General features: G+C 33.9%; 1 protein-coding gene and 1 non-coding gene across 22 annotated transcripts in view; both read right to left on the reverse strand.

Annotated features, from left to right (window-relative positions):
* STXBP5L (syntaxin binding protein 5L) overlaps positions 1–20116 on the reverse strand; it is a 441734-nt gene that overhangs the window by 80986 nt on the left and 340632 nt on the right. For 12 of the 21 annotated variants that reach the window (XR_011648662.1, XM_071214767.1, XM_071214762.1 and 9 more), the window contains exons 20-21: positions 19988–20059; positions 8748–8813 (exon numbers count right to left, since the gene is read on the reverse strand). Coding sequence is in view for 18 of the 21 variants with exons in the window: in XM_071214767.1 (XP_071070868.1) it covers positions 8748–8813; positions 19988–20059 (138 nt within the window). In the remaining 3 variants the exon portion in view is untranslated. The remainder of the gene's footprint in view (positions 1–8747; positions 8814–19987; positions 20060–20116) is intronic. The other 9 variants (XR_011648664.1, XR_011648663.1, XM_071214765.1 and 6 more) reach the window with 1 other exon arrangement.
* Positions 17169–17303, reverse strand: LOC131278393 (small nucleolar RNA SNORA70). Its single transcript, XR_009185709.1, has one exon. It is a non-coding gene; the product is annotated as a small nucleolar RNA SNORA70 (small nucleolar RNA).

A 20116-nucleotide genomic window follows, 5' to 3' on the forward strand; every position in this document is an offset into this window, starting at 1 on the left:
AACTTCTGTTCAACAAAGACCACTTGTGACAGTTTGAAGTTCTTTTATGAATCCCAAAAAGGAGAAGATTATACTTCTGAACTAATCCATTCCTGTGGGTGTGAGAACCTTTTGACTGGACTATGTCAGTGAGGTAATGATTCAGGTTGAGTCTCTGCCCTCTTGCTGGGTCCAATATAAATGCAGACACACAGAGAGACATACAAACACACACACCTGGAGAGAAAGGAAGCCATCATTTTTGATTCTGCCATTTGAGAGAGGACTCCATGTATCCTTCAGCTGCAGAAAGGCAGAGATGTCCTGAGAGACTAAGAGAGGGGGTCCAGAAAGAAACAAGACCTATGTCTGGTTGCCCATGATCGATCTCAGAGAGATGGTAGATTCTGGAAAGGAAGGTAAAGACCTTGGCAGGTATCACCCGCCATCATGCTTTGCCACGTGGCAACAAGCCAGGATTATCACCAGCTGACTTTGGTAAGAAAGCATCTCTCATGGTGCCTTGATTTGGACATTTCATGGCCTCAGAACTGTAAGCATTTACCCTAAATCCTTTGGCAAATAGTAAGAGGGAAATTGGTACTGAGAGAGTAAGGTCATGCTGCTTGCAACTACCAAAAATGTTGGAACAGCTTTATAAATGGGTAAGGGGTATTCTTGGAGGAATTGTGAAATGCTTGATAGAAAAGGCCTAGATTGCCTTGAAGAGACTGTTGCTAAAAATATGGATGATAAAGATAGTTCTAATAAGCACTTAGACAGAAATGGTGGCTGGAAAGAAAGTGATTCTTACTTTAAAGTGGCAGAGAACTTGGCAAAACTCATGTTAGATAGAAGGAAGAATTTGAAAATGATGACCTTGGATATTTAGCTAAGGAGATTTCCAAATTAAATATGGAAAGTGCAGCCTGGCTTCTCCTTGTAGCTTATAGCAAAATGCAAGAGAAAGAGATAAGATTAGATTTGAATTGCTGAGCACAAAGAAACCAGAAATCTATAGTTTGGGAAATGCCAATCTCCTGGAAAATAAGCTCCCAGAGGACAGTGCCCCATGTGAGGAATTAACTGAACTTGGAAATAGGAAGTCACTTCCTTGCAAGTCAGGACTGGAATTGCAGTTAATCCAGAAAGGAATTGTGGAAAGTCTTACTGTCTCATGGCTTGGACCCCTGTTTCCTATATGCTAAACTGACAAACTTTTGTGAGACATGAATGAGTGAAACCACCATGAGCTTGTATTAAAAGGACAGGGAGGGGAGAGACTGAAGGAAAAATGGCTCTGAGAGGAAAACTGTGGAAGCAGAGGTTTGAACTTGGAACACCTTGTCAGGAGAGGGACCCCATGTGGGCAGAAAGGGTGAGTTTGCCCCAGCATTTTAAAGAGGGTGGATCTTCTCCCATGTTCAGGGAGAGTTTGGCTGCCCCAGTCTACAGAAAGGGGAGCACATTCTCTGGTGTGGGGAGAGTTAAGTTACTGCCCCACTGCTCTGAGGGAATTGAGCCTGTTTCCCAGAGATTAGGGAAAGTTAGGTTGCCACTCCACTCTTCTAAGGGGGTTGGGCCAGTATACTAGAGTTTAGGTTGGATGTTGCCATCACCTCACTATACTAAGCAAGTTGAGACTTTACCCCAGAGATTAGGGAAGGTATGGCCACCACCCCAATGTTCTTGGAGGGTAAGATCTAGAATTCAGCCACCACCCAGATGCTTGCAGAAGTAGAATAAAAAAGTTGGTCACCAGGCAAATTCTTGGAAGGGGTGGGCTCCCATGAGGCCCTGAGCAGAAGAAAACATCATTCTATAGATGATACTCAGATTTTGAAATCTAATAGAGAATACCCTGTAGGTTTTGACAACTATTTGGGACCCATGACACATGTTTTCCTTGCAACTTTCTCTTGTGGTAATGTAAATGTTTACCCTGTGACTGTCCCTCCTTCATATCCTAAAGGAATGTCCTTCTTTCAGATAACTTGTTCTTAAGTTTCACAGGTTTTCAACAATTCAGAGGGGAATTGTTGCCCTAAGACAAACTATATGTCTACAAGTGATTTTTATGAGATTTTATACTTAGCATTGCAGTAAATTGTTGCCCTAAGAAAAATTGCATGCCTATAAGTGATTTTTATGAGATTTTGTGCTTAGCATTGCTACTGAAATGATTTAAGGATTTTGAAATATTGTGATGTCATAAATTTTTTTTAAAGGAGGTAATAGGGATTGAACCTACGACATCATACATGGAAAGCAGGCGCTCAACCACTGAGCTACATCTGCTCCCCTAATGAATGTATTTTGCTTAGGAAAGAACATGTCTTTGGGATTCAGAGAAGACCTGAGAGACTGAGAGAGCAGGCCCAGAAAGAGACAAGCCCCATGCCTTGATCTGAACATTTTGTGGCCTCAGAACGGGAAGATTTTACCCTAAGTGAATTTCCCACTATAAAAACTACTAACCCATTTCTGGTACTTTTCATCGGCAGCCCTTTGGCAAATTAAGAGGCCACCTTTAAAGGAGTAAAAGTAAGTCACAGAGTGGAAGAGATATTTTCCACTACATATATCCAACTAAAGAGTTCTATCCAGCTTATCTACAGAACTATCAGCATTAAGAAAAAGTTGGCAACCCAATAAAATGGGCAAAAAACTGAATGCCTTATAAAAGAAGCTATTGAAATATCCAGTAAATATAAAAAAAGCTCACCAAAATCATTAGACATCAGGGATTTGCAATTCAATTTAATTACACAATGAGTTATCACTACATACACCCTAGAATGACTAAAATTGGGGAAAAAAATCAATTTCAAATAGTGGCAAATACGTGGAACAGATGGAATTCTCATGTGTTGTTAGTGGAAGTAACATTGATACAACCACTTGAGAAAACTCATTGGTAGGCTGAACATACACATCCCCAATAACCCAAAATTTCACTTGAGACTATATATCCAACATAAATTAGTTTATATTTGCATAAAAATTATGTACAAGATTGGTTATATGAATTTTATTTATAAAGTCCCCTGGAGCAGTTTGATATAGTTATGAATTTAAAAAATAGATATTGGATTATGTTTGTAAACTGGTCTGTACCTGGGTGTTATTAAATTATGATTAGGCTTCGATTGGGCCACATCAGTAGGGTGTTGAGTCCCCACTTCTTGGTAGGTGGGAACTCACAGATAAAAGACATGACGAAAGAAGAGAGTTGCTCCTTAGACATAGCAGAAACCCCAGGGAGAGAGAGAGAGCTGATCACCTGATAGTCTACAGATGACCTTGTGGAGAGAAGAAAAGCCTAGAAAGCCTCACAGACTACAGCTGACCTTGTGGAGAATACAGAGGACCTGAGCCCAGAGAGAAGCAAGACCTGGGAAGAGAGGAACCCAGGAAGCCTGAACTCTGGAAGACATCAGCAGCCATCTTGCTCCAACACATGGAAATAGACTTTGGTGAGGGAAGTAACTTATGCTTCATGGCCTGGTATCTGTGCGCTCCTATGTCAAATAAATACCCTTTATAAAAGCCAACAGATCTCTGGTATTTTGCATCAGCACCCCTTTGGCTGACTAATATATCCCCCAAACAAGGAAACCACATGTATTTTCAGTAACAATAAACACATAAATTAAGGAATATTCATACAACGGAATACTGCACAAAACAAAAATCAGGGAGCAATGTAGATGAGTATCAGACACAAAATGTTAAGCAAATAAACAAGATACAAAGGAGTAAACACTGTATGATTCCATTAATAGAATGGTGCAAAACTAATCTATGGTGATAAAAGTCAGAATAGCAGTTACGTTTGTAAGTGTTAGTGGCTGAGAGGGAAATGGAAAGGATTCTGGGGTTTGAATAATGTTCTATATCTGAGTGTTGTTTATGTAGGTGTATTCATCTGTAGAAATCTAACTGAATATTTAAGATTTGTGTACCCTGTGGTTTACATATTACCTACCTCAATTTTTTAAAAGTCTGTCAAACAAAGAGGTAGGGCAAAAGTATACCAGAAAATTCTAAATAAAAAAGTGAATACCCAAACAACACCCCTCCATCAACACACCACAGTGTGCTGTGTCATTTGCTACAGAAAAATAATAGCATCTGATTGTTACCATGTCCATAGTGTATGTTTGGCTCACATTTTCCATATTGCCTCAGTATCAACACAGTACATCTTTTGCATAGATGCAAGAATATTATATTATTACTACTATCCACAGTCCATAGGTCACTCCAGCTATATTTTTCCCATGTTTCACCACATGCCCAACACCCTGTAGTAGTGATATATATTTGCTCTAGCTAACAAGAGACACTCTTGCATCTGTACCATTAACCACAATTCTCATCCAATCCTTGGTTTACTGTGCTATCCAGTTCCTAGATTATTCTCTAGCATTCTGTCAAGTGGCATTTACATAACAAAACTACCATTTTCAGTCACATCCCCATTTATAAACTAGCTGTTACTCACTGTGTGTTATCATCCACTCTATGCTTTTATTTCCACACTTTCACAGTAAAGCTAATTAAAACTTCTACATACATTAAACATCAGTAGTCCACTCAGTCCTTCTCTTTTCTGCTTTAAGAATCTACCACCTACCATCAGGTCTTGAAGATATTTTCCAATAATTTCTTCTAAAAGTTTTATGATTATTGCTTTTATTTTTAGTTTTTTGATCCATTTGAGACCTGTATGATGTTATGCATGTTTGCTTTGTAAATTCACAACTTTTACTATACACTTAATTGTTTATGCATGTTCATATGTAAATGATATAAAGAAAATAATAATAGGATTGGTTAGGGGAAAAATACTTCGTTTAGTAGTAATATTTTGACAATGCTCTTTAATCATTAGTTAAAAAGGTTTAACAACAATGCAAGTTATTGGTGGTAGGGTGAGTTATGAGAGTCCCGTATAATGTTATATATGTTTGTTTTGTAAGTTCACAATTATTATTATACACTTATTGCTTATGTATGTTTATGTATGCTTATGTATGTTTATGTATGTATGAGTGATATACTTTAATACATTTTTTTTAAAAATCATAAAAAAAGTGAGGGATGTGGTATAAATAGTAAGCAAGATGGAATTCAGATGAAGAATACAAAATATGAAACAATAGTGATTAATCCTAAAGTATGTACTTAAAAATATGGATATAGTTTTTGAATATCTATGCATAAATTATGACAGCATGAATATTCTTAAAAATAAAACCATAAAAGATACAAGAAAAAATAGCAGAAACACATTATTCGCAAAAGATTTTAATTCACTTCTATTTTTGACAGGTAAAGTAATCAAAATATAACTAAAGACATGAGAGATGCAAATAACATAATTAATAAATAAACATAATGTTACATATTTACCTTAAATAGATATTGGGCAAAGAAATATAAAGAAATTGACTACTACAAAGAAAATAATGTCAATGAACTCACAACTTACCTGAAGATATGTGATACATCTAAAGCACAGTTCATAGGGAAATTTAGCCTTTAATACTTATACTAGTATGTAGAAATAATAACTATAAATGATTAAGCATCTACCACAAAAAGTTGAAAAGTATAAAATAAAATAAACCAAGGAAAAGCAGAGGAAGGAACAAATAAAGCTAACAGCAGAAATTAATAAGTTAAAAAACATAATACTGCAAAACTGTTGTTTGGGGCTAAATAAAAATAACATAGATCGACTGCTAATTAAAGAAAAACGGAATCTTTACTTTTGCCTATGTTTTAAAAATTTCCCTAGGTAAAATATTTTTCTTTAAAGAGAAAGTACACATATACAAAATAAGAAATGAGAAGAGGTAATTTGTCAGGGTGATTCTACCAAAACTTAAAAGAGTAGATAACTCCAATAGAACTGAAATGGTTGAACACTTAAAATGAAATGACTTAAAAGAAAATATTTAATGCCTGATTGCAAAAAACAAAACAAAACCTTCTGTAAGGATATGGAGAAATAGGAGCACATTCATTGCTGGTGGCAATGTAAAATGGTGTAGCTACTATAGAAGAGGGTTTGGCAGTTCCTTGGAAAGCAAAATATAGAATTACTATATGACCCTGCAATCCCACTACTAGGTATATACTCCCAAAAATGGAAAGCAGGGACTTGAACATATATTTAAACACCAATGTTCATAGCAGCATATTCACAGTTGCCAAAAGATGGAAGCAACCCAAGTGTCTATCAACCAATGAATGTATAAACAAAATGTGGATATATATATATACACATATATATATTGTGTGTGTGTGCATATATATATATATACACACACACATACATAAACAATGGAATATTATTCAGTATTAAAAAGGAATGCAGTTCCAATTCATAAGACAACATGGACAAACCATAAAGACATGTCGAGAGAAAAAAGCTAGACACAAAAGGACAGATATTATATGATCTCACTGATAAGAAATTAATAGAATAAACAAAAAGAGCTAGAATCCAGAATATAGGCTCCAGGAGCTGGGTTAGGATAAGGGGAGATAATGCTGAAATTGTACAGAATTTCTGTTTGAATTGATTCTAAAGTTTTGGTAATGGACAGTGGGAATGGTAGAACAACATTGTGAATGTAATTAGTAGCACTGAATTGTATGTGTGAATGTGGCAAAAAGGGGAAGTTTTAGGTCATATATATGTTACTAGAATAAAAATTAAAAGAAAAAACGGGACTGTACAAGATAGTGAACCTTACTCTGAACCATGGACTATAGTTAATAGTACAATTATCAAATATTCTTTCATGAATTATAAAAAAATGTACCACATTAATGTAAAGTATTAATAACAGGGTATATAGGAATTCTGTTTTCTGGTTTTTTGTTTGTTTTTTTAGGAGGTACCAGAGATTGAACCTGGGACCTCAAACATGGGAAGGAGGCACTCAACCACTGAGCTATATCCGCTCTCCAAACCATTAACTACATTTTGTGCATTTGCTATCTATCTATCTATCTATCTATCTATCTATCTATCTATCTATCTATCTATCTATCTAATTTTACTTTTTTTCAGTAGGTACCAGGGATTGAATCCAGAACCTCATACATGTGAAGTAGATGTTCAACCACTATGCTACATCTGCTCTACTGGAGTTCTGTATTTTATATATCTTATGAACGATATTTCTGTAAACCTACAACTTCACTAACAAAAATTAACTGCTCTAAGGCAAGAGACATCACAAGCAAAGCTTAAAAAATTAAAAATATTTGGATCTGATGGCACAAAAGATTAGTTTCTTTCATGTACAAAGAGGTTCTACAAAGTGATATGAAAAGACCCAACTCAAGAGAAAATTGGCAAAGTATATGAATGGTTAAAAAAAAAACCTAAAAGAGCTATTAAACATATGAAAACATATTTAACATCACTTATAATGTAAATTGTAACTATATTGAGATATCCTGTTTTATTTATTGCAAAAATCCCCCAAAATTGATTGGTAACCAATGTTTGCATGTTACTGCTGGAAGGAGAGAAAATTGTTGCAAATCCCATGTAGAGGAATCCCATGGAGAGGAATATCTATAAAAATTAGGCATACATATACTCTTTGACCCTGCAATTTCAATTTTAAGTTTTTATCCCATAGATATACCTGCCCACATTTACAATGAAGTATGTATCATGGTTACTCACTGAAGCATTGTTTGTAGTAACAGAAGATTGTTATTAAAGTAAATGTCCTTTAACAGGAGAACCAAATAGCACATGCAAGCAATGGAATATCAGACAACTGTGAAAAAGAAATGCCTTAAGTAATGAAATGGAAAGATAAGACAACTGTGAAGTGAAATAAGAACAGTATAATAAAATGCATATAAATACAACTTTTTTGCATAAAACAGGGCAAAATAGAATATGGCTTTTTGGTTTGTTTACAAATACAAATTGTCTGAAAGAATAAACAAGAAACTAATAATAATAATCTTTTAGGAGGATGGAAACATTATATGAGGACAGGATGGGAGGGAGAATTTTTACTTCATTTCTTTTCCACATTTGAATCACATAAACATATTACTATTCAAAGTTTATGGATGAGATTTAAATTTGTTATAGGATAGTGAATTATATCTTATATTGAAGGTTTCTATGAGAAAATATGACTACAGTAATATTTTGAGGAGATTGATTTTTTGCATCATGGCATACAAAATGAATTGTAAGAGTGAAAACAGAAAGTGAAGACACCTATTAGAACAAATTCATTGCTTTATAAAAACATTAACAAATTTTTATAAATTTGTGTGAAGTTAAAATATAAAATAAATTAAATAAATATTTATATTTATATTATAATATATAATATAATAATATAAAATAATTTAAATTTATATTAAATATAAAATAATTTAAATAAAACAGAATCACACATTTTTGATCCTTTGTGAAAACAGAGCTACATGTAGACAACGTCAAAGATATACTTAATATTTTAGGGCTTTAAAAACTTACACACTTACTACGTATTCATTATAGAAATGCCAGAATAATCATAAATAAAATTTTTAAAAAGTAAACCATCCATAAACCCATCATCCAGAGATTTATGCAGTTAACATTTTTTATATAGCTTAAAGACTGATTTCTAGAAATATTCATATATACAATACATTTTATATATTTTAACAGGCTGTTTTATCCTGGTGTTTATTTTACACTATATTATAGTACCAGTCATGTTTACCTGAGGTGGGAGACTTGCAGCGCTCAAGTTCCAGGGGAACTGGACTGTCATTCAGCTCAGTTAAACCTGAAAAGAGATGTCAGAAGTGACATAAATTTTGATAACACTTTCTAGGAATTCTTATTCCTTAATTTCTATAAATTTAAAAGGATTTTGTTTTTCCTGCAAAAACTACTTTCCCATGCCCATATTAAGACAATCATTCTGAAAATTTGTTTTAACAAGTGATACACGAAAAATAAGGAGAAATAATTGACATACAAAGGGTAACTGAACATGACTGGTAGAAATATTTAAAATTCCTTTTCTTATTATTTTCACATGAAATAACTACTTAAAGAAGAGTCAATATTAAATAGGTGATATCTTGTTTCATTTGAAAATAGACCAAGAATAATAAGAATTAGAAGGGCTTTTAAAAAGGACCTAATGAAATCTTCTAACTTCAGGAGAAACGGCTATTGGTTTTTAAAAGATCTTTAAGGAGGATGATGTTGCAAATTTTAAATTTCATATTTAATAATAAAAACAGAATATTGTGTAATATATACTAAACAATTTGTTCAATGGTATCAAATTCCTTCTATAACAAACAATATATTGTCTCTTAATTTTTAATATTTCTTATTTTCTATTTTGTTACTTTCCTGGCAAAGACAATGATAGCCATAATACATTATTAAATATTTTGTTATTCCCATTATCTGCCAGTCTGCATTCACATGGTATTCATAAAATGGTCTTCATATGGTTTTCATATTCTTGTTGGAGACACCCACATACTTTCACTTTGCAAAAAAATATTCTCAGTTTCTACTCTAATGTAAATCCCCATATGCGGAAGCACTTGACAGCTATCATCAATTACTTAAATCATCTTTGTTCGGATTTCTTCCTACCACCCTCTGCTTTATAAAATGTGGACCAATAAACGTGTAGGTTCAAAGAATCATGAAATTTTAGAGTTTAAAAAGTCCTTTGAGATAACCTAGCCCAAATCTTATGTTTATAGATGAGAAGTTCAGAGTTTAAATTACTTATTCGAGGTCACAGAACTAATTAAAGATCTTGAAAAGAATCCAAAATTCATGTTACTGATCTTTTCATATAACATTCTGCACTGATACTCATTTCAATTGCTCAAATAGATTTGAGCATCAACTGCAAGTCTTATTGTTTGTTTTCCTACTTCATTGAAAGTTCGTAAGATCTTTAACTTAGTGATCATCCAGACTTACTGCTGTAAGTATTACTATTTATCTGGAAAGCAAACACTCATTAACCCAAACTATCTTGAACACATGCTTAATCCTAGAAATACTAAGTGGATAGGAAAAAGGTTATGCTTAAATAAGCAAAACTGTTACTCTACAGAGGAGCTACCTAACTATCCCCAACCCTCCTTGAAGCCTACTGACTTAAACAGGCTTTGTTATTTGACAGTAAATTGGAAACCCAACAGATGATAAAGGAGCAGGGGAGGCTTCTAGAACTAGAAACATTAAGTGACTAGGAGCAATAGACAAGTAAGAGGTAGAGGGATTATAGGAAGCACAGATGACTAGTGACTGGTATATGATTATTTGCAGAGGGAGTTATTATATAGATCCCAGAAAAATTTTGAGGTTATCACTATAGGTTGAGTCAGTCAATCAAATTTATAGAATGCCTAATATATCATGTTTTTCATTGTAACAGTAATAATAGCAAGTAAATTTATTGTGTGATTATTTTGTTTGTAACACTGGGTTAAGAGCTTTATATAAATAATCTCTTTCACAGGAAACAATACTATGAGACAAGTTATACTATACCCCTATAGTATAGATGAGGCAGAGAAGCTATTACATAAATTGCTTAAGTTTTATAGGAGACCTGGGACTCAGTCAAGAAGGTATGAGGTATATATTAGAAAGAATTTCATCAAGTATTTTAAAATTAAAAATCTGGTGGGTAAATGGAAAAGCTTCAGTTATGTGGAAATCGCTAGCATTTTTTCTACACACTTATTGTCTATTGAGTCTGTTGTTTTCTCTAGTTCTCCTGAATTCACCTGTTTTCCTGTTCAAAGTGGACCTAATAATACCAGTAAAACAGTCTCTATGTGCCAAATGAAATGTATTCAAACCCTAAATATTTTTATAGCCATCATCATTCAATCCTATAAAAATTATTCAATGTAATCCTTATTTAAGAGTAAACATGATTTTTTTTTATAACTAGAAATAATGCTTTACCTCTATAGAAAATCTGGAAGATAAAGAAAAGTGAGGGGATAAAAACTACAGAATTTTATCATAGTTTTGGTTTAGTTTCTTCTTCCCATAATTATTTTTAATCCAATAAAGTTTCATATTTCTGATTTTTCCACATAACAGTATTTCATTTGAAATACTTGAAGTATAAGTAATTCATATTGAAGTATAAGATACATGCTTCAGAAAAATGCACAAGTCTTAATTGTATAACTGGATGAATTTTCACCAAGTAAACACACTTATGTACCTAGCATCCAGGTCAAGATATACATGAAATTTTAAAATAATATACCAGACTTGAAATGTCTCTCTCAAGGCAGACTATCTCTTACTTATGTACCCAGTCTTCCTGAAAGTTATATGATCCCTTTCCTAAGTCATTAGGCACATTAAATGGAAACCTTGGAAAATACAGAATATTAGTTGACTTCTGCTTATATATCAAAGAGGCATTTCTAATATTTTCCCTATATATCTCAGTCTTTAAAACCATAACATTCCAATTTTTTCTTGATTTAACAAATGTTTATTAATTACTATGTCCAGATTCTAAATTAGGCATGGGAGTACTATAACAGTTTTAAAACATGGGCTCCAGGTTCTTTGATGCTCCTTTGATTGAGGACTATAGTGTCTATCTTCTTCCCTTGAATTTCAGAAGGCTTGCGATTGCTTTGACATATAGAGCATGGAAAAAAGAATGCTACGTAAATTCTGAAGCCAGGTCATAAAAAGACCATAAAGCTTCTGCTTGGTTATCTTAGAATGATTGATCTTGGGATAATCTCTTTATGCATGCTCCCTTTTGGAACCAAGATACCATCATGCTGTGAGAAGACCAAGCCACATGGAGAAGCCATATTTAGGTGCTCCTGTCAACACACTTGAGTCCAGACTTTGAGTTCTTCCAGTTCTAGGGCCAGACATATAAATGAAGAAGCATCATATAAATCCAGATTCTAGTCACTAAAGTCACTAATAGCTGTTTGAGTCTTCCTAGGTGAGTCTCTTAATAGGCCATCCCTGCTATGCCCTGATCCATAGAGTCTCTGAGTATGTTTTATGGGAATGAATTTGGGGTGATTTGTTATACACCAATAGTAACTGGAAAAGGAATGATGGTGAGCAAGATGGTCACAGTTCTTATTCTAATGGCAGTAATTAAATAATGAGAACATAGTGAGTAAATGCTGTGATATGGAAAGCACAGGGTATTATTATTAATAACAACCTCTTTGATTCTGTCTGAGGAAAAAGAAATTTAATTATTTTTGCCTCTTTTTATCTTTTGCTGATGCTGGAAGACAGTCACTTTCTTTTCCCACTGGATTCTGCTTTCTCTACTTAGTTCTCCAAAACACCTTCCCTGCCTGCTAAGTACTTTCAACCAGTCTCCTCTCTGCAACAGATATACTACATACATCATATGGATCTCTTGAAAATGTTCAATAAAGAAAGACTTAGACCAAACCAGCAGTTTTAACAATGCAATATAGTGGAAAATATGAGGATTAAATTTGCTTGAGATGGTAATTTGGAAGAAATATTATGAAGTTATTGTAACAATTTGATAAGTCTATATTCAGAGGAATCAGGATGGTGTACTAGTTGAGCAAGTATAACTCCTATTATAAGTGATTGCCTTATCTGAATAACCAGATTGGTCCTGTCAAAGAGGACCAGTTAAGTTACCTAACAAACAGAATAGAATAGGTCTGGAAAGATATTAAAATGAGGCTGAAAATAAATGTGGGGACAAATAATGGAGAAATTTCCTTTCTAAGGAGTATGGACTTTCTTGCAGAAATAATAGATTCTTTAGTTTTGTCAATTACTGCTTTATATATTTTGAATATGTCTTCCTAGGGCCATAGAAGTATAAGATTTTTATATCTTCCTAATAAATTTACCCTTTTATAATTATGAACTATGTTTCTGTATTTTCTTGCTTAGAAATCTACTTTATCTCATGTGGTTAGTGTTTCCATGGAATTCTTTTTCCCTTCTTTTGCTACTCACTTATTTGTGTTTTACTAACTAAAGCAAATCTCTTATAAACAGCATATAATCAGGTCTTTTAAAAAATATCCTGCCTCACAATCTCTGCCTATTCACTGGAATGTTTATTCAATTTACATTTAATATAATCATTGATGTGGTTCTACTTATATCTGACATCTTTCTATTTGTTTCAATTTGTCCTCTCTACTCATTTTTTCCATTATTGCTCTTTTTCATCTTAGGAAATAAAATATTTTTTAGTATTCCATTTTATCTTCTCTTTGGCTTTTAGTTATACCTCTCCATTTTATTTTCTTAGAGGTCATTTTAAGGATTATAATATGCTTCTCTCATTCATCATACCTACTTTTAATTAACATTATATCACTTCTCTTAAAATGAAAGAAACTTACAACAGTGTAATTCTGTTTCCCTCTCTCCCATCCTTTATGTTATTGCTGCCATATATTTTATTTATATGTATGTTATAAACCCCACAATATACTGTTTTTTTAAATATAGAGAGTCAATTAAGTTTCATACTACTTAAGAAAAGAAAAAATAATCTTTTATATTTACCCACATATATATTATTTCTAATGCTCCCCAATCTTTTGGTATATCTAAATTCCCACATATTATTTCTCTTCAGCTTAAAAATTTTTAAGTATATGTTGTAGTGTAGGTCTGCTTGTGGGAAATTCATTTACCTTCATCTTTAAAGGATATTCTTTGCTCTACATATATAGCAAAAAAAAAAAAAAAATCTGCCTTTCTCTTCTCCTGGCAGCTTTTGGACTCGTTATATCAATTGCTTTAGTCATATCCTTATTGTTGGGTTTTTCTTCTGATCAGTATCTTCCTTAAAAACTAATCATTTCTTTTTCTTCAACTTCAGCATCAGATGATACATTTGATTGTTTAGTTGAGGCATGTTGACTTGAAAATTTAACTTTCAGATTGTTCTCTCTCTCCCATAAACCTTCATTAAAACCATTTAGTTTACTATTTAGTTTACCTTTTAGTTTAGTTTACTGCTTGTCGTAATTTTCCTCATTTTCAGAGTAAGGAAATATATCCTTTGACTCTAAAAAAGCAGTCTCATGAGTTTCCAAAAGAAAATAGATGGCTTGTTCATGGGTAGCTTTACAGCTCCATCAGAAACTTCATCTATTCAAGCTGGCCAATGAGGACGACCTTTCATCTTGGCGAAGATGAGGTCTCCAGGTTTGAAATTGCGAGTCATGTTTTGAGGGTGATGCCAGGGTTCCCAAGACCAGGAAAGAGCTGTGGAGGAGCGGGAAGGGATGGGGAAGCCGGAGGGCAGACAAGAGCTGAGGCAGCGAGCCTGGTGGCCAGGAGGGCAGTGCAACCAGGGGTGGCAGGAGGAGGAGGTAACTTCCTGGTGTCGACAAAGGCCTGCTGAGGCCGGCTGCCATCTCTCCCTGAATCCATGTAGGCCACCTGCCCACTAGCTGCTGCAGAGGTGTCTCAGTGGTCAGAATACAACCATCGTGGCACTGCTCCTAATTTAGTGCCTCAATACTACCAGATTATTTAGGTAAAATTAGAGTGTGACTGAACTCCCTTATTCTAGATGCCATAGTTTCATTAACACTACCCTGCAGAACTCAATCTCAAAACTACTGGTGTTTTGATCAGATAATTAAAATTTAAAACTGAAAATCAGAGATAGAAAAATCATTTATTTCATCTCTCTACCAAATCATAATTTTCTCAACATATTATACTCACATTCTGTAACTCCCATCAAAAAAAAAAAAAGTCTCTTATAAGAGAAAAAGCCTTCTTTCATAAGTCAATCCTAAATCTGTTCTGATTCCCATCACCTCTCATCTTCTTAAGGACTTTGCTCCTTAAATTATCCTCTTTCTTCTTTATCACTAATCTCTCTTTCCCTGTGGATTATTCCATGTTCATATTAGCTTTAAAGTATGCTCTTCTGAAATAAAAAACACAAAAACTCCTCTTTTAAAACTTTAATACTTTAACCCAATCTGGGTAATGATTGTTTTTCTGCACCCTTTCATAGCCAAATTGATAGAAAGGGTTACCTACTGTTATTTTCCCCACCATTAACTCTCCAGTCTAATTTTGGTTTTGGTTTCTATCCTACTACTTTTCTCAAACTAATTTTTAAAGGGTCGCTAATATTCTTCACAGGGCCAGATCCACCACTCACCTTTCTGAACTTATCCGACTTATTCTCTATTCTAAATCCTTTGTATTTCTATAAAGACATTAGAATCAGTTTGTAAATTTCTATTAAAAAGTCTGTTAGGATTTTTTTGGGGTTACACTGAAACTATAGATCAATTTGGAAGGAAATAACATCTTCATAATATCAAGCCTGCTAACCTATGAACACAGTGTAACTATCCATTTATTTAATTTCCTCTCAGCAATATTTTCTGGTTTTCAATGTGCAGGTCTTTCATATCTTTTGTCTCATTTATGGCTGTTTCATATTTTTATGCTATAAATTTCAATTTTAGATTGTTTTTGGAGGGCATATATAAATAAAATAGACTTTTGTGTATTAGTCTTGTATCCTGCATCTTGTTAAACTCACTAATTAGTTGTAGTAAGTTTTTTTTGTAGATTCCATTAAATCTTCTTCATACACATTCATATTGTCTATACAGATTATTTTCACACCTTCCTTTCCAATCTAGACACCTTATGTTTCTTTTTCTTGACTGACTGCACTCGCTAGTATAATGTTGAATAGAAGTGAACATGAATTATGAATTGTTTTCATTATGGCTGGTGAGAGTAGACACTATACCCTTTGACTGATGGGCACAGTTCTCTTTAATCCTTCAAGTTAGTTCTTTAGCTTCTCTGACTAGTTTTGTCATAATACTGATAAATGTTTTGCTTGAGGAAGAATCTCAGATCTAGGAATATTCTCTCTTTATGCAGTCTTGCAGCTCTGTACTCTGTCTTGAGAACCCTAGCTGCTTTGGTTTCCCTGGTTTCTCAGCTCCATTTCTATAATGCAAGGAGTCTGCTAGTTTCTGCTGGGTTCTCACACTCTTTGCTGCAGAATAGAAACTCTCAGAGCAGTAGATGGGTATGATTATAGGGCTCACTTCTTTTTGTTTCCCCTCTTTCAGGGATCAAAGTTTTACATTCTTAAAAATCATTGTTTCATATTTTGTCTGTTTTTTCTTTTTCTTTTTTCCTTATGATTGTTTCAGGCAGGATCATAAATCTAGTCCCTCTTACTCTATCTAAATCTTTGGCTGGTTTTTCTTATCTTGTAAAATTTCACTTAAATGTTTCCTTGTTAGATCCCTGATAACAATATTAAAAATAGGTCCATCTTTTCACCCTCATCTCAATTTCTTTATCACAGTATTGTTACTTTTTCAATTATAATACATATCTATGAATTTCTTTAAATATTGTCTGTTATAAATTAATGGAAGAGACCATAACTGTTTCACTCATTACTGTATACCGAGAAAATGTTAGAAAAATGTTTGACACAGAAGACACTAAATATTTGAATGAATGAATTTTTCTCCTTGGTTTACCATAATTTTTGCTGCTTTTTTTTTTTAAGGCTTTCCTTGTTTGTCTTTTCTTCTTTTTTATTGCAGTAATGTATACACAACACAAAATTTCCCATTTTAACTACTTTCTCTTTTTTTCTCTCTATTTTTTTAAAAAAAGTTACATTAAAAAATATGAGGTCCCCATATGGCCCCCCCCCCACCCCACTCCTCCCACATCATCAACCTCTTTCATCATCATGGCACATTGATTGCATTTGGTGAATACATTTTGGAGCACTGCTGCACCACATGGATAATGGTTTACGTTGTAGTTTACACTCTCCCCCAGTCCATCCAGCAGGCCATGGCAGGACATACAGTGTCCAGTATTTGTCCCTGCAGTACCACTCAGGACAACTCCAAGCCCTGAAAATGCCCCCACATCATATCTCTTCTTCCCTCCCCCTACTCTCAGCAGTTACCGTGGCTTAACTACTTTCATATGTACTATTCAGTGATATGTCTTATTCTTTCTCTGTCTTACTCCTCCTTCATTCTTGGCTTTCCACAATAATTTCATCTTTTTTTTTTTTTTTTTGGCATGAGGTCACAGACAGAACCAGCAACAGGCAAGGAAGGGCTATCTTCAAGGTCCCTTAGGGCAACCTGTACAGGCAACAGGCCACATACACTACCAAGGAGGCTGCTGTCTGCAGTCACTGCACACTGGGCCCCCATGGGGAGAGGGGGCTGGTCAGCTTAATTGGCTGCAGAATTCCATCTTATTTTTGTCCATTTGCCTCTCTTTACCATCTCTCTCATATACTGACTCTTCCTTTCTTTCCTTTCTTATTATTTTTTCTGATTTGTGTTTTGAGGGTCTACAATCATTCCCCCAAATCTAAAAAATATACAGAGGGAAAATATCAACTATCAGAAGGCCTGAGACATCATAAAAGATCCCTCACTAATAAATAGAAACTGAGGAACAAACAAAATTTTCTCACAATGCTCTACTATAAGCCCACTTTTCAGACTTCCTTTGGTTCAAATGGCATACTATCAGTTTTTTAACTAACAAAATTTATGTTATCACAAGTGGACAGAGCACTAGGCAATGAAGGAGACTGGGTTTTAGCCCTCAGACTTTCACAGGTAGGTTGTGATTCTGGGAAAGTTACTTAACATCTCTGTGGTTTAGTTTGATCTTCTATTATAATAATAACGTCTAAAATTTTTAGAAGTGATTTTACAAGCATTAACCAAGAAAAGTACCATAACTCTCTAAGGTAGAGAAAGTGATTATGATTTTTATTTTATATATAAGTAAAAGGAAACTCAGAGCAAATAAATGATTTGATTAATATTATAAGCTAACTTGATCTAAATCTTCTGGCCGTATGTCTGCTGCTCTTTCTGAAGCATTTTCCAGCTTTCACAAATCAAAACCTGTAACATAAGGTGGAATTACGAAGTCTCCTTTCAGCTATAAAGGTTTATTATTCTATGATATAAAAGACTTGAAGATAAGAATTTAAAGATTTAGAGAAGGCAGTCCCTTAGGAGCCTAAACTAGATTATAAGGCGATTAATGAAGGAGCCTAGCAAGAAGTTGAAATTAAGATGTTTCTCCAGAAATGAAAAGTATAAGGTTCAAAATAGAATGTGATCAAGAGCAAAATGATATAATTTAATGTAATAAACTAAAATAGATATTTTTAGAGAGGGAAGGGATCTTCTGAGAGCACCTTGTCCAATCCACTCATTTTAAATAAGTGAAAAATGATTTTGAAAGGTCTCATTGTTGAATATATCATTTTGATAGTGGGTAAAAACTGACAAAACTTTAGGTGCTTTCTGGTTATGGAGTAATGGAATTGGTTTCCAATGCACTTGAACTTTTAAGAGACACTTGGAGATACAGGATCATAGAGTGGAAAGGATATGTAGTCACTTTAGAGTCAGATAGGACTAATTTTGGTTCCTACTTTTTTGTGTGATTTAGACTAATCTAATCTCTTTCAATTTCAATTTTCTCATATGTAGAGGAGTTTACTAGCAAATATGAATTTGCCTCAAAAGGTTATAATGACAAATAATATAACACTGAGTCAAATTGCCTAACACAAACCCAGACTAGATTAGGTATTCAGTGGAATTGGGTTCAGTTTCCTCAAGCAGGAACAATGTAGATAAGCTTTCTGAAGGTTAGGAAATGATTTATAAAAGCCTGCACAGTCTCTATTATAAGAAAATGAAACTGTAGACATATGACCAGGTTATTTTATTCAAGAGTTAAAGTCCAAACCAAATTTGCATAAAATATATTTTAAAAAGCAAACTCCTGGATATACTTTTGAGTCATTAAAGAATCAGTCTCTTTTTATAATATATGATGTTGATCCTTGAGGAGACTTTAGCTAATCTTGTTTCAAATCTCAGGGCTTCCTGAGCCTTCTAGGAGTCATAATGAAGACACAGAGGATCTAAGTCCTTCTAATACTTGATTTTACTTATGTCTTGTGACACTTTATGTCTTTGTTTAGAAGGAACTTTGATTATATTTGCAAAATGCCAGTCACCCAGTAACTATGGTTACTATAATAAGCTAGTTCTGCTTTCATTTGTCAAATCTGAACAGTCTCCTGGTTGTTTGAGAGAAAAGAACCTGCTGCCATGTTCTACCCAACTACCATCATCATTTATTTGCTGAACTCATGACATGTGCTTGGTGTAGAGGAGATAAAGAATATTCACCCATAAATCACTGGTATTATCTGCCTGTCCAACCACATCCACTTACCCTACACTTTCTGCACCAGTTTTTAGATTTGCTTACTCCATCTACCTTCAGATTTGTACTTATTACCATTGTAAATATTAATACTATACACTCTTTTGTGGTCTTAATTTACTTCACAGTGATTAGCACCTAAAATTCCTCTGGAACTGTCTGTTGTATATTCTATTTTAATGAAAAGCATTAGAAATTAGCAGATTAAATTAACTTCAAGAAATCCAATTACTTAGAAGAAGCAAATATTGTGGTCCTGGTTAGAATAATTTTGTAAAATGGCCAAAGTCACAATGTTTACAAAATAAGAAAGCATTCAATTACTATTGATCCTGGCACATCAGGTTTATTATTTACAAAGAATATCATGGTTCTTCCTTCTCAAAACAAAAGACAGTGATGCTTTGACTAATAGAACATGGCCTGAATGGTTTGAAATAAACACTGAAACAATGGTTATGAATAAATGGATACATGATAATAGTGATTTGAAATTTTTGTGTAGCATTTTTAAATTAAAACTATCTGGTTGCAGATCCATAACAAAACAAAAATTTGCATGCATGCTGAATGTGTTTTAAAAAACACATTACTAAATACAGATGTATGGACTTGAGCATTATGACTTTAAAAAGCTATTTGCCTAACCTTTATAAAACTTACTCTGATAGGAAGTACGGATCCGTTTCGTTAAATCGGGATAAAAGTTAGACAGGCCACGCATGCAAAAGTTGTCTTTGGAACATGCCAGAACACCAGCATCAGCAGCAGGCAGAGGAAAGAGAGAAAAAT

The sequence above is a fragment of the Dasypus novemcinctus genome, chromosome 4, assembly GCF_030445035.2.
Source record: "Dasypus novemcinctus isolate mDasNov1 chromosome 4, mDasNov1.1.hap2, whole genome shotgun sequence".
NCBI classification, from domain to species: domain Eukaryota; kingdom Metazoa; phylum Chordata; class Mammalia; order Cingulata; family Dasypodidae; genus Dasypus; species Dasypus novemcinctus.